At 38.8% G+C, this 14,423-nt stretch overlaps 1 protein-coding gene across 1 annotated transcript in view; it reads left to right on the forward strand.

Annotated features, from left to right (window-relative positions):
• Nucleotides 1–14,423, forward strand: part of syt3 (synaptotagmin III) — an 88,736-nt gene that overhangs the window by 19,311 nt on the left and 55,002 nt on the right. The window contains exon 2 of the mRNA XM_017710360.2: nucleotides 2,660–3,528. Coding sequence (XP_017565849.2) covers nucleotides 3,381–3,528 — 148 coding nt within the window. The 5' untranslated portion in view covers nucleotides 2,660–3,380. The remainder of the gene's footprint in view (nucleotides 1–2,659; nucleotides 3,529–14,423) is intronic.

The raw sequence follows: 14,423 nt of genomic DNA on the forward strand, positions 1-14,423 counted from the left end.
AAACAATACTGACCTACTGATTATGTGAAACAGCAAAAATCCCTGTCCAGCACGAGTGACCTCCTCACCCGTTTTCAGGTATTTCAAATCTCAATGAAGTTTCTTTTTCACCAGCTTCTTGACTTTTCCCACTCCACCTTAAATTATGCACGCGTATTGTGTGGGCGGTCACTGGGGAGGGCAAAGCAAAATGTAGGTAGGGCGGGACGACAAAAAAACCAGAGAAGCTCAGATTACAGCCGTTGTGACTTCTTTCTCTGCTCAGGACAAAGTTACTCCACCTTGTCTTTACATAGAAAGTAGATGTTTGCTGTTATATTAATGTTTAAAATGTCAAATATATCACCAATATTTATGCCACAGCCATCCATAAGTGTGATCCCAAGAGGAAGAATGTCCAGCTGTGTGAGGTAAAGAGCCCTGACTAGACGGGAACATGAGTATAAAAAACAAGTTCATTTTATTTATCAAACAGAGATGCAGAGCTAAAAAAATGATGAAAACCTTTGACTTAACTAAGACGTCTGAGTTGTGTAAACTCTTGTGTCCTCAAGTTGAGTCAACTCAACTCATTTAATCAGTGGCAATATCATTTTGAGTTGAGCTGACCTCTCATTTTTAACAGTGTATGAAAGATTTTCTTTTGATAAAATTGAAGAAAGTAGCATCACTGAATCAGTATAAACAAGCTAAAATGTGGTGTACATGTGCGGCTGCAGGTAAGAGTGGGTGATGTGGAAAAAAATAGTGCATCCTTTAGAGGCCGATAATGTCATGTATGACACCAAAGAATGTCTTACATGAAGGAATAAATCTCCAATGCTGCATGCTAGAGACTTACTTTGTCTTTCCCAGAAAGGGTAGTGTTGTGCTGTTTCAATGAGGGCTCCAGTGTGATCGTATCCCTTTCAAAAGCTTTGTAATTCAGGCTTAAATTACACTGCCTTCTTGGAGACCTTGTAAAATAAATCCATAATGACAAATCCAACACTGAACGTTGTCTGTGATTATTTGTCTATTTCTCTGTATTGAAAAGTGGTATTGTTAGCATGGCTGTTAGCTGTCCACTAACGTCCACTAGCGGTTGAGTTTGTCAGCCAATCGTTGGCTGTGTTCTTGACTTGTCAACCAATCAGAAGCTGTGTTCCTGACTTGTTGACCAATGAAAGGCTGCGTTCCTGACTTGTCGACCAATCAGAGACTGAGTTCCTGACTTGTCGGCTAGAAGTTCTAGAAATCCAATTAAGAAATCGGATAGGCTGGATTTTAGCTCAGTGTTCAGATTTCTCAGTGCATGTGAAGTCTTTCTCTGATTTCTTTTGGAATTCTCAGTCTGCACATGTGGGAAAACTGAAAATAGGCGAGGTACTGAAGTAGCATTGCCACAAGATGTTAGCAAAACACTTTTAGAGACTACATGCTTGACAAAATGAAGGACTTAAATGTTCTTCATTTTCTAGGTGATGTATGTTCATATTTTCAGGTAAAGTTGTCCGGTGTTTAAAGGAAAAAGCCGCAACATGAAGTTTGAGTTTTGCATTATGTTTGCGTCATGTCTTCTGTGAGACGTCTGATTACTGACTCATGTAGATGCAGAGTTTCAAATGATCTGATTAGTCAAGTGTATGTAAACGCGTTGATTGGAATACAGCCAAAATCTGATTTTCTGCAGTTATCGGATTAATAAATCCATGTAAACACACTCAATACTTGAAAGCCAGAGACATTATGTTGGATTTGGCGGGAGTTTTTCAGGCCACATCCTACGTCTTTACATATTATGTCTTTACATGTTAACATCGCATGCACAGAATCAAAAAGCAGGTCCAGCTCGATGTTTAGGTCCCAAATTTTTACAAAGTTTTGACTGAGTTCTTTGTAAATTTCTCCTTTCATCATCAGATTTATCTGCTCGGGGAAGGGGTCCGAAGCACAACCCACACTACAAAATGTTCTTCCATGCATTGTGTGCAGTTCCACAGTTCTACCAGAGAGGTCTCCAAATCTCTCAAACTTACATAGTGTAGCTTTGTGATGTAACATCATCTATACTGTTGAGCATAAAGGTGCCCAGTAGGGTTCTTTGGAGTGATGACATTGAAGAACATTTCCCGAAGAACCTTTCGTAAAAGAAACATGAGTAAATAAAATTTAAAATTTAAATCAAATAAAGGTTTTATACCAATTAAAGGTTTTTCCTGGAACTGTACATCAGTCGATAAATGTTAGGTTGAAGAAAGCTGGAGTATTCCTTTAAGACAGATCTAGTCCCACAGTTTGAAGCAGCAAAAGGAGGAGATGGGGAGGGCTGAGTAGAGAGTGAGTGAATGAGGGAGAGGAGACACAAAGTGGAAGAGAAGAGCGGAGAAGGTAGGTGGGGCGTTGACCTGGTTTTCTCAGACAGAATGAGCTCAGAACAAAGAGGGAATGCTAAAGAGATGTTTTAGATCCAGCCGAAGTCCCGCACTGACACCCAGACAAATTATACACACCACTTCTCGGCAGCTTCAGCAGCGAACAGCAACATCACCTTTCTCAAACTATCAGGACAGAAAGATCACAGACGGATGCTCAACATATCTACATGCTTATTATTTATGCCTTTGTCACTGTAACCTTACGCGTTGCATTCTTTCTGTCTTTTTGTTTCTCTCGGCAGCATCAAACATTCCCTCCGATCTGACAGTGAATCACAAACAACATAAAAGATTGAACGGGAAAAAACCCAGAAGAGTCTCTGCAGCCCACGACGTCCCGCAGGAACTACATAACCCAGAATTCAACTCTGCTCTGACTTGGGTTTTGAGGCTCTAGCTTAAAAACAAACTCTTTGAATGCTGTTTCAAAGTTCCAGAAAATATCCCTGCTATGCTTTTCTGAGCTACATGGCTAAATATAACCCAGCCGATTACAAGCGGAAGGATATTCCAGACATCTGAGTGATTTGGCATTTCACCATGACAAGGACTGTGGGGCCTCAAAAACGTCTTTCATGAAAAACAAAAGTATGTGAAAGAACACAGTTTGCAATCACACATTTGATCCCCTTTCTTTTTGTCTCCTCTGCTTCATCCTTGCTGCGGAACCTAGGAGGATGGATGTGGCTTACAAATCTTTGGGTGTGGAAGCCATTAAACAGTCTAATTAAATCAGTAAGTGGTCCACTAGAGAGACCCTCAACTCCCTATTGGCCCAGTTCCTCAGAAATATAAACAAGGCCTCTCCTCTGATTGGGTACCTGAGGGAACTGGAAAAAAAAGAAAGGGAAAAAGGGTGGACAGTCCGCTCAGGCGCCATCCGACTGGTAAGGGCGGTGAGGGCCGTGCCGTCGTGGGCCGAGATTTCGGAGGGGGTCTTGGGAGTGCGATGCGGATTGGAGGATGTCGGGGGACTGGGATGAAGACATGTGCAAGAAGGCGCTGGTGCTGGTGGAGGAGCTGTGCTTTCGCTCCGGAGGATACAGCCAGAGTGCCAGCTGCCAGGAGTTCAGCTACATGATGAGAGGACGCAACAGCCAGATAGACTCAGGTACCTGCACTTTACTGCAGTACACAAGAAACAGCACCTGTTTACTGTGATCCACAACAACAGATGAATAAATTACACATAGTATTTTCCCACCAAGTCTCTCAAGCCAGACGTTTGGTCATTGTGACAAAGCGTACTCCTAAAAAAAAAAAAAAGGTTCTTCAAGGGTTCTTTAGCAAAGACAGTAATTCTGTACAGAACAATAAACACTAAAAGAACCATTTGCATGCTTAAATGGTTCTTTGTATTGTGAAATGGGTATTCAGTTGATGGAAAAAGTGTTGGAAATAGTTATATATAGCACCAATAGGGTTCTTCCAATGTTATAAGCTTGATATGGTAATAATAAAAGAACTATTTTTGGTGCTATATAGAACCATGAAGACTCAAAGAACCAGTTGCATGCTTTAAGGGCTCTTTGCATGGTGAAATAGTTCTTCAGATTGATGGAGAAAGTGTTATAAAATGGCTCTATACAGCACCAAAATGTGTTCTTCTAATGTTACAACCTTGACATCATAATAATAAAAGAACTCGTTTTGGTGTTACATAAAACCATGAAGACTCAAAGAACCATTTTTATGATTGAAGGGGAATGTGTTGTGTATGGTTCTGTGTAAAACCTTTTTGATAACGTTTCTATATTGCACCTTAAAGGGTTCTTCTATTGCTACAAGCTTGACATAGTTAACAATAGCAGAACCCTTTTGGTGCTATATTGAAACATTTTCATAAACAACACATTTTTCGTTGATCTGAAGAACCATTTCACCATGCAAAAGAACAACTAATGGTATTCATGGTTCTTTAAAAAAAGAGCCGTGGAAGAACCATCTTCTTAAAGAGTGTAGTCCTGTCCCAGAAGGCACCCTAAGACCTCCACATCAGGTTATGCATATAGCGTAGCTGGTTGAATTATGTTACTGCGCTCGTTTTGTTGATCTATGGTGACTCAATCCGGATTACAAGCATAATGCAGATGAATGACAATGTCAAATAAATAAGGATATGCATTGGAACTCACACCAAAATATGTTCTTCCATGCTGTATTAATAGCTTTAATCAAAACCCATTCACTCTGATCCTAGCCTGCATCTCAAAGAGTTTTAAGGTTGCATGAAGAGTGATAGAGTGTGCACCTCTTTAAACAGCAAAATAAGAAATTGGACACCCTATGGCCTCAAAGTTTATGCACAAATGAGGACTGTAGGACCACAAGACAGGTCTACTTTGGTAGGTTTTTTCCCTCAATACAGTCAAGAACTGACTGCTCTTGTTCTGAAGGGCTCCAAGCAGCATAATTGACACAGTTCCAATAGTGGCCATCTTGTGGTATGTCCGGATGGTGCTCGGTTTTACCACATTTGAACAGCTTCTGCCCATGTTCATATACACTCTGTGATACCAGACCAAACTGGTTTAGGTCCATCCCATCACATACATACATTGCTCATAGGTTAAAATGATCAGTTTGCCGATGATGACCAGAATGCAAAGTAATGGTAGTTCCGATTTGATGACATGACTTATCTTCCGACTTAAAGAGGTGATGATGACTGTATGCACCATTCCATACATGCAAATGAGGACTGCAGGGCCACACCTGCACTAAAACAGGTCTTGTCTGGTAGGTTATGTCGCTCAATACAGCCATGAACTGCCTACTCTTGTTCTGAAGGCAGCATAACTGACAAGATTACACTAGTTGTGGCCATCTTATGGTATGGTCAGATGGTTCTCATACACTTGTGAGTTTTACTGCATTTGAACGGCTGACAATGTCCTAAATTTATGTGGCATATTCCATGTTCACACACATTCATATCTAACTGGTTTAGGTCCAGTGCAGTGCACGAACACATTGCTCATATGATAAAATTTGCAGTTTGCCCATGACCGCCTGAACAGAAAGTACTGGAAGTTCCAATTTGATAATGTGACTTATTTTAAGAGGTGATGATGACTGTCTGAATGCAACGAATAGCGTACAATATCAGACACTCAGTGTAGCTCAGGTGGACTGCATATCCTTAGCTGAAACTACATAACTTTTTCTGGGCAAAACGAGATTTCCCACTAAAAAAAGGACACATTTTGTCATTAAAGTAAATCCAAAACATCTTGGAGCTTTATTCACCTGTGGTCATCTAAACAGCTTAACTGATAATAATGGTAAGTCATAGCTGTTGTACTGCAGCAGTGTACTTATCACACACTTATGAAAGATTTAAAGCTTTTTATTTTGTATACAGGCAGTTTGTGCTGCAAACAGAAATGCTGGTTTTCTCCCTTTCAATGACGCACACTACAGCTGCTTGAGAGCTTACAGGCTTCCCCTTGTGGAGAATCTTCAACCAGCTAAAAATGTAGGTCTGTGAAGTGCTTTGCATCTAAAAACACTAGCCATGTTTACATGCAGCCTGATAATGTGAAAAATTTGACTAACATCACAATCGGAATAGAAATTGTCCATGTACACACCTCAATCGGAATAGACTAGGCAGGTTAAGCCATTCAGAATACAATTTATGTCTGAGCAGAAACTGGTCTGCAGAGGAGACAAAGTTTATGCTCTGATCTTTAAAAGCTGGTGGGACGGACATCCTTCTTATGTGTCGCGGAATACAATGTCTTCCTCTTGGCCTTCTTTAATAAGTACATGTGAAGTATCTTGAGTCTGACATCATTTTTAAATAAATAAAAACAAGCACTGCTTACTGCTGCTCATCTCACTATGACTGGATTCATGTGAAGCTCGTCATGGTAACGTCTACACTAAGTACTAAACAGAGATTTTCCATCAGATTGTTGAGTAGAATGTGCAAATAAACACCTCAGTCTTAACATATATTCAGAATGTATTCAATCTGATTGGCAAGCCTTTTTTAAAATGTGTAAAAAAGCACTGAAGACAAAATCTTGGTCATCCTGATGTGAAACAAGCTTCTCCCAACTAAATTCTTCATTCAAATGCATGAACAGTACTAATAAGGAATAAAGGTTAACAGGGACCAGTTATCAATTACTGCAGATGTGATCATGCTATCTTTGTAAGAGGACCTTGCAAATGAGCAAGTCAAAAGGCAGCACTGTAGATGCCGCAGTAGAAAGCATTAGATTGGTGGATTTCTAAAAGCAGGCAGTTCCCTTGATTGAGCTTTGCCATTTGTTTGCATTGGCAGGGTGAGTGCTGCAGTTATTTAGGCCATCCTGTTTACAGAGATGAATTCATTACTGTTGCTGAGTCACTGAATCTGAAAATGCCTGTGTTTAAATGTAAATATAAAAGTCTGCAACTTGAAATATAGCATACTTGATAAAGAACAACAGAAGAGAAAGCAAGTGCTTTTCCATGTTGTGTTCTGAACCCTAGAAAAGGCCAGAAACAGGCAACCGTAATGAAAATAATTCAATCAAACCAGTGACAGTCATGGCCAACTGAGCAGAGACCTGGGCTATATAGGCCATGATAACAGGGAAAGAAACGCTTCACTGAAGAGAAACCAGTCAGGCTACAGTGAAAGACTGATGACATTTTACCCACCTAAGCGGCATGAAGAAGTGTCCTCGGGGTGACTGATGAAGAAGTGATCCTATTGGACACAGAGGCAGAAACCTGATGGTGAAATGATCTGAAACAGAATCAGAATTGGCTTATTGACCAAGTAAGATATCACTTGTAAGGGATTTGCCTTGGCAGAAGCTTACATTAAGTTAGATACAGTAACAAGTAGATAATTTAAAAATAAAAACCTGGTTCCAAAAAAGTATGCTGTGCAAAATGTAAATAAAGACTGAATGCGATGATGTACAAATCATTTACACCCTAAATTTAATGGTAAAAGTACAAAGACATATCAACATATGAAACGTTAAAACTGAGAAATTGTATTGCTTTATGAAAAATAGATACCCTTTTGAGTTTGATGCCAACAGCATGTTTCAAAAAAGTTGGGACAAGGGCAACAAAAGACTGGTAAAGTCTGTAATGCTGGAAAAAACACTTGGTGGTTAATTGGCAACAAGTCAGCAACATGACTGGGTATAAAAGAACATCTCAGAGAGGCTGAGTCTTTCAGAAGTAAAGATGAGGAGGGATTCGCCACTTTGTGTATGAGCAAGTAGTGCAACAATTCAAGAATAACATTTCTCAACATCCATCCATCCATTGTCTAAGCCGCTTCTCCATCAGGGTCGCGGGGGGCGGGTGCTGGAGCCTATCCCAGCAGTCTTTGGGCAGAAGGCAGGATACACCCTGGACAGGTCGCCAGTCCATCGCAGGGCAGACAGACACTCACACACCTAGGGGCAATTTAGCATGTCCAATTGGCCTAACTGCATGTCTTTGGACTGTGGGAGGAAACCCACGCAGACACAGCACAGAACATGCAAACTCCACACAGAGAGGACCCTGGTCGCCCGGCCGGGGAATCGAACCCAGGCCCTCCTTGCTGTGAGGCGACATCGCTACCCACCACGCCATAATATCATTCAAAGATTTAGAAGAATCTGGAGAAATCTCTGTATGAAAGGGACGAGGCCAAAACCAGTATTTGCTAGTTATAATCTTTGAGCAGTCAGGCGGCAATACATTACAAACAGACATGATTCTGTAGTGAAAATCACTGCATGGGCTCAGAAACAATTCTGAAAACCACTGTCTGTGAAAACGGTTTGTCGCTGCATACACAAATGCAAAAAAAAAAATAATAATAAAATAAAAAAGCAAAATTTGGACATCGAGGACATATTGGCTGACCAAGTATATCTTGTGTAAGTGGGTAATTGTGTATATTTGGTTTTTACCTAAGCAGGTTTTAGGGGACTGTGTCTGAGCTGAATGCTAAGACGGTGACTGGAGCTAGCTGAGGGTCCAGGAGGGAAGCGCTGTGTTAATTAGCCAGAATCGGGGGGATAGCAGGTGGAGACTCTTTCATATGCACAGTAGAGCCCCATATGTGCTCTGTTTTGCTGCAAGGCACTAGCAGTGTCGAATACGTTGTAATGAGGACAGAAAAAACCTGCTATTTCAGCGAGCCTCTTAATCAGCCAGGGTCAGCTCATCAGCTTCACTTCAGTCTGAAACGTAAAGCTGAGGAAAGAGTGGTATCGAAGCTGGTGTGGCTAACAAGATTAGTTAACAACTCAGCAACAATAGGACAGAGTCTGATGGCTAAGGTATGCGGTTAGCATGATGCTAATTGGAGGGGTATAAGGCACATAGCCTACTGTAGCTAAGAATTAGCTAACAAGTACTAAGCAAACTTCTGACACCAAACATGTCTTGGCTGATTTATTACATTTGGGTTAAGGAAGTAAACTGGAACTGCTTGTTTCAATCATGGTTTTAATAAGGCCTCATCCACTTAGCATCACCATTTCCTCTACAAGCATCCCTAGCACTCCATTTAATTTAATAGCTCAAATGAGGGTGATAGTTGAGTCCTTCACTGCAAAAAAATTGCGTCTTTTCAAATAAAATTATCTTATAGTCAATAAATGTAGTATTTCTCCTGGTGAGGTTGTTGTAAGCATAATTTAAGATTAATTATTTAATTTACAGATTGTTTTGCTTGTTTTATTGGCAAATATTTTGTTCATTTAAGAAATGTGCTTGAAACCAGGAAAATTTCTACAAGTATAGTGAGATCATTTTACTTTAAATGATCTAAAATATGTAAATACTGTCTAGAAATTTGGTAAATAATCTTATAATAAGTGAATTTACATCTCAAAACGGGAAATATTAGATATATCGACTAGATTTAAGACCATTTTAATTGAAAAGATACCATTTTTTGCAGCGTTGGAAGAGACAGCTGCAAAGGCTGAACAAAAATGGACTTCCACAGCAGAACTTGTTACTGCATTTCCCTTTTAAACCTGAAAATAATGACTGCTGAAACAGATTCATAACTGGCTAGTTAGCATGCTAAAGGCTTCATGGCTATAAACAATAAAAAGTTTGTACACCACAGTTTTAAACTAAAGCTTATAGTCAGACAAAACAATGATTCACAAAATGTATGTGTTATGCTTACATTGCAAAAAATAATATCTTGTCAAGTGAAATGATCATAAATCTAATCAATATATCCAATTTCTTTTTTGAGATGGTTGTGAACTTATTATAAGATTATCTTGCTTATTTCTAGACATTTTGTTAGCTGTTTTAAGTAAAATGATCTCACTATACTGGCAGATAATTTTGCTGGTTTGCACACTTCTTAAAGCAAGCGACATTATCTGCCAACACAGTGAGATGATTTTATTTAATAAAATCATTTAAAACCAGTAAAACATGTTAAATAACGTTAAAATAAACTTACAACAATCTTAACAGGAAAATAATTGGACATATCAACTGGATTTAAGATCATTTTATTTAACAAGATACTATTTTTTGCAATGTAAACATTAGCATGGCTAGCCACTTAGCTCCCTGAGGCTAACCGACCTCTTCTCTAATGTAGACGTGACTCAAATCCGAGTGCTGAGCTGAACTTGGCCAGAACCTGTTAAAAAAGTACTGAAACAGGACCTAGTTTTGTGTTTTTTGCAGATTCGTCACTCTATTGTAGATCTGAAAGCGCTGAGTGGATCACAGTGGCTCCAGCATTGATGAGTGAATCATGCCGTGGAGAAGTCTGTGGGACAGTTCTGAATGAGGTTCAAACCTGAACGTCCCAGAAATAGTAGTGCACGTAAATAAAACAGAAGGAGAGCTGTAGTGTCTGCGCTGTTAGGGTCGTTTTACTTCACTGAAATAATGACCGAGGTTGAAGTAAACCTGGCTGCCAAAAACAGCTTGAGTGGAAAAGAATGAGGCCCAAAAACTCCTCCAGCACTGAGTTACCTAAAAAACCTGTCATGTCCGTTTAGCATCTGTCAGGATAGAAGCTGAAGACTTTTAGACTCTATTCTTCTCGTTGTGGATTCTATTCTTCTCATAAGACTTAAGCCCTGTCGGAGCTGGATTAGTTTAGCTGGGGAGGTGCTGTAATTTGAGTGATTAGACAAGATCAGTGATTTTAATCCAGCTTTTGTGCACAGCAGTCAACTGTTTGTATCTCGCTGCGATGAGGATACAGTGTTACCTAAACAGTAAAGTTACTGCAGATTCTAAAAATATATTACTCCACTCTAAAACAAGTACATATGGATCTCTACTAGACCCAAATGATTCTAAAGTTCAGAAAGTGCTATTATTATTAATTTAAACAGTTCCAATCCTGAAATCAAGGAGTGCTGCAGCCTCCTCATCACTCCACTGTCTGTGATTCTGGCTTTGAATTACTCAGTAACTACTGTAATTTATTGAGTATCTACTACGAATTATTCAGTAACTACTATGAATTTTTAGGTATCCACTATCAATTAATCAGTAGCTACTATTAATTATTTAGCATCTAATATGAATTATCTGGTATCTACTGTGAATTAATTAGTATCTACTATGAATTATTTAGTATCTTCTATAATTGATTCAGTAATTACTATGAATTATTCAGTATCTACTATGAATTATTCAGTATCTACTATTAATTATTCACTACTAATGTAATTATTCAGTATCTTCTATTAATTATTCAGTACCTACTTGGAATTATGCTGTATCTACTATAAATTATTCAGTATCTACTATTAATTATTTAGTATCTGCTAAAATGTATTCATTAACTACTTTGAATTATTCAGTATCTACTATAATTATTCAGTAACTACTATAATTGTTCAATATCTTCTATTAATTATTCAGTATCTAGTTGGAATTATTCAGTATCTACTATAAATTATTCAGTATCTAATATTAATTATTCAGTATCTACTGTACATTAATTAGTATCTGCTAGAATTTATTCAGTAACTACTATGAATTATTTTGTGTCTACTATAATTATTCAGTATCTTCTATTAATTATTCTATATCTACTTGGAATTGTTCAATATCTACTATAAATTATTCCGTATCTATTATTAATTATTCAGTAACTACTATAATTTATTCAGTAGCTACTATGAATTCATTTGTATCTACTATGAATTAATCAGAATGTACTATGAATGATTCTGTATATAGTATAATTATTCAGTAGCTACTATGAATTAATTTGTATCTACTATAAATTAAGTATCTACTATAATTTAATCTAGTATTAATGAATTAATTAGTGTCTACTATGAATTATTCAGTATGTTCTATGAATTATTCTGTTTCTACTATAATTATTCAGTTACTACTATAATTATTCAGTATCTTCTATTAATTATTCAGTATCCACTTGGAATTACTCAGTATCTACTATTAATTATTCAGTATCTACTATGAATTATTCAGTAACTACTATAATTATTCAGTATCTACAATAATTTGTTCAATATCTACTATGAATTAATAAGTATCTACTATGAATTATTCAGTCTGTACTATGAATTATTTTGTATCTGCTATAATTATTCAGTAACTACTCTAATTATTCAGTATCTACTATTAATTATTCAATATCTACTTGTAATTATTCAGTATCTCCTATAAAGTATTCAGAATCTACTATGAATTAGCCATTATCTACTATAATTTATTTAGTATCTACTATGAATTATTCAGTATCTGCTATGAATTATTTAATATTGACTATGAAATATTCAGTATGTACTCTGACACCATTGCATAGGTCCTATAGTTCTGAGTTTTGAGATGACTGTGTTCATTTAGTCATGCAGTAACTTACAGTAAGCTTACATTACTTACTGGCTGCATTAGCTTCACAGCTCCAGTGCTTAAGGAGCAAACATGTCTTAGCTGATTGACTATGTTTGAGGTAAGAGGGAAAATGTAACTTAAATTATTTTAATTAATCATTTAATTAGTCTCTTAAGCCCTGTCCCCACTTGGTCGCTAAGTGTTCACTGCTGTCTGGTTGTTTTGCTCCACATTCACATACTCTTTCTTCCTCTATCTATCTCTCTCTCTCTCTCTCTCTCTGTCTCTCACCCACACCTGCTGTCTTTATTTCCCTCTCCATCACTGTCCACTTGTTTTCTCCTGCTGCTTTCTTTCTGTCTAGTAGGCTGCCTTTATTAACCCCTCAACTGCTCTATCTCTCCTTTTCCTCTCTTTTACTGAGTGCAGTAAATGCGTTATCTTCACCAGTCAGCCAGTGTGTCTGATTCTACATGTACACCAATCTGTTAGCTCTCTCTCTCTCTCTCTCCCTCTCACACCCATTCCTATTACTCCTTCTCTCTCTACTCTCTCTCTGTCCTTCCCTCTACTCTCTCTCTTTCTCTCTTCTGTCCCTTTGCCTCTCTTTTCTCTACCTTCCCCCTCTTTTCCCTCTCAGTCATCTCCCTCCGTCCGGCTCCTTCCTTTTCCTCTTCCTCTTTCCGTATCTCTCTCCCCCTCACTTCCCATTTTCTCTTCCTCACTCATTCTTCCTCCTCCCTCCACCTCTCCTCTTTTCTGTCGGCATCTGGTTTCTCTCAGTGACAGATCAGTCCTCCCCATCTTTCTCTCCTCCATCCCTCCACCTCTCCACCCTGCGCTCTGATCATATCTTTTGAACAAGTGCTGATTAATGACATACACAGTGTGATGAATAATTCACCAAAGAGAGGAGGAGAGGAGGGAGGCAGTGGAAAAGGACAGAGAGAGAGGGAGAGGATAAAGAAGGAGGGAAAGAAAACAGAAAGGACAAATAGATTAATATGTAGGAACGCTGATATGGAAATGCATATTTCTCTCTCTCTGTCTTTCTCCTCTCTTTTGTTTATTCTCTTATTCTCCTATACTTTTCTTTCACCTCTCTTTACCCCACGCTCTCTCTTTCTCTCTCTCCCCCTGCACATCTTTCTCCCCTCCCTGTCCTCCTCTTCCTCCTTTGCTCTTTCTCCTTTCCCCACTTCTTTCTCTTTTTCTCTCTCTGTCCTTTGCACTTTCTCCTCTCTCCTTTTTCCTCCCCCACTTCTTTCTCTCTCTGTGTCCCTTTCTCTTTCTCCTCTATCCATTGTCTTTCTTTCTTCCTTCTGTCGCTCATTTTCTCTTTCTCCTCTCTCCTCTCTCCTTTTTTCCTCCCCCACTTCTCTCTCTTTCTCTCTCTCTCTGTCCTCCTCTAAAAAAGAGAGAGAGAATAAGTATTTTCTGGAATCAATGTAAACTACCCAAAGCACAGACCAGCCTGGTCTAATAGTGACCGCTGATAATTGTCCAGCTGTTGCCCCTCTCTCTGCCCCTCTCTCTGCCCCTCTCTGAGCCCGTCTCTCTGCCCCTCTCTCAGCCATCAGCACTTCATCAGACCTGAATGATTTGCCTGTGGAAGTGTAAAGAGGATTCAGGTTGTGTCTCTGCACTTCATCTGAGTGAGTGTCCAGTGCAGGAGAGGGCAGTTTGGTGAGAATATGTAGATCACTTTATCATGTTTACTGTTTTTTCCCTCACTTATGACAACAGTTTGGGTTCTTGTCGTAATTCATAAGTGGAATGCACTTTTTAACCTGACCATTTTTCAAACTCTTTTTACCCCATAGAGTTAAACAGACTGTTTTTTGTTACTGTGCCTTTTAGGCCCAATCCCATTTCTTCCTTTTATCCTTACCCCATGTTTTCGAGTGTCTCCTTGCCTCTTGGAACTGAGTTAAGGGGTAGTGATTGAAATCTTTCTCTACAAAATGGGACCCTCAAATAAAAAGAGTGTTATTTCTCACATTTGTAGGTTTCTTTGGTCTCTTGTTTGTTTTTTCTTTTTTTCCTCATATCACTCTGTTTGGAGTGAGTCTTTGACAAACCTCCGTTTGGAGGGCCATGTAGTCCTAACACTTCACCCCCTCTATCTCAGAAGAAATCGAGACACCCTACCCCTATACGTGAATATGCAAAATGGAGGGTAAAGGCTAA

This window comes from Pygocentrus nattereri, chromosome 14, assembly GCF_015220715.1.
Source record: "Pygocentrus nattereri isolate fPygNat1 chromosome 14, fPygNat1.pri, whole genome shotgun sequence".
Classification (NCBI taxonomy): Eukaryota; Metazoa; Chordata; class Actinopteri; order Characiformes; family Serrasalmidae; genus Pygocentrus; species Pygocentrus nattereri.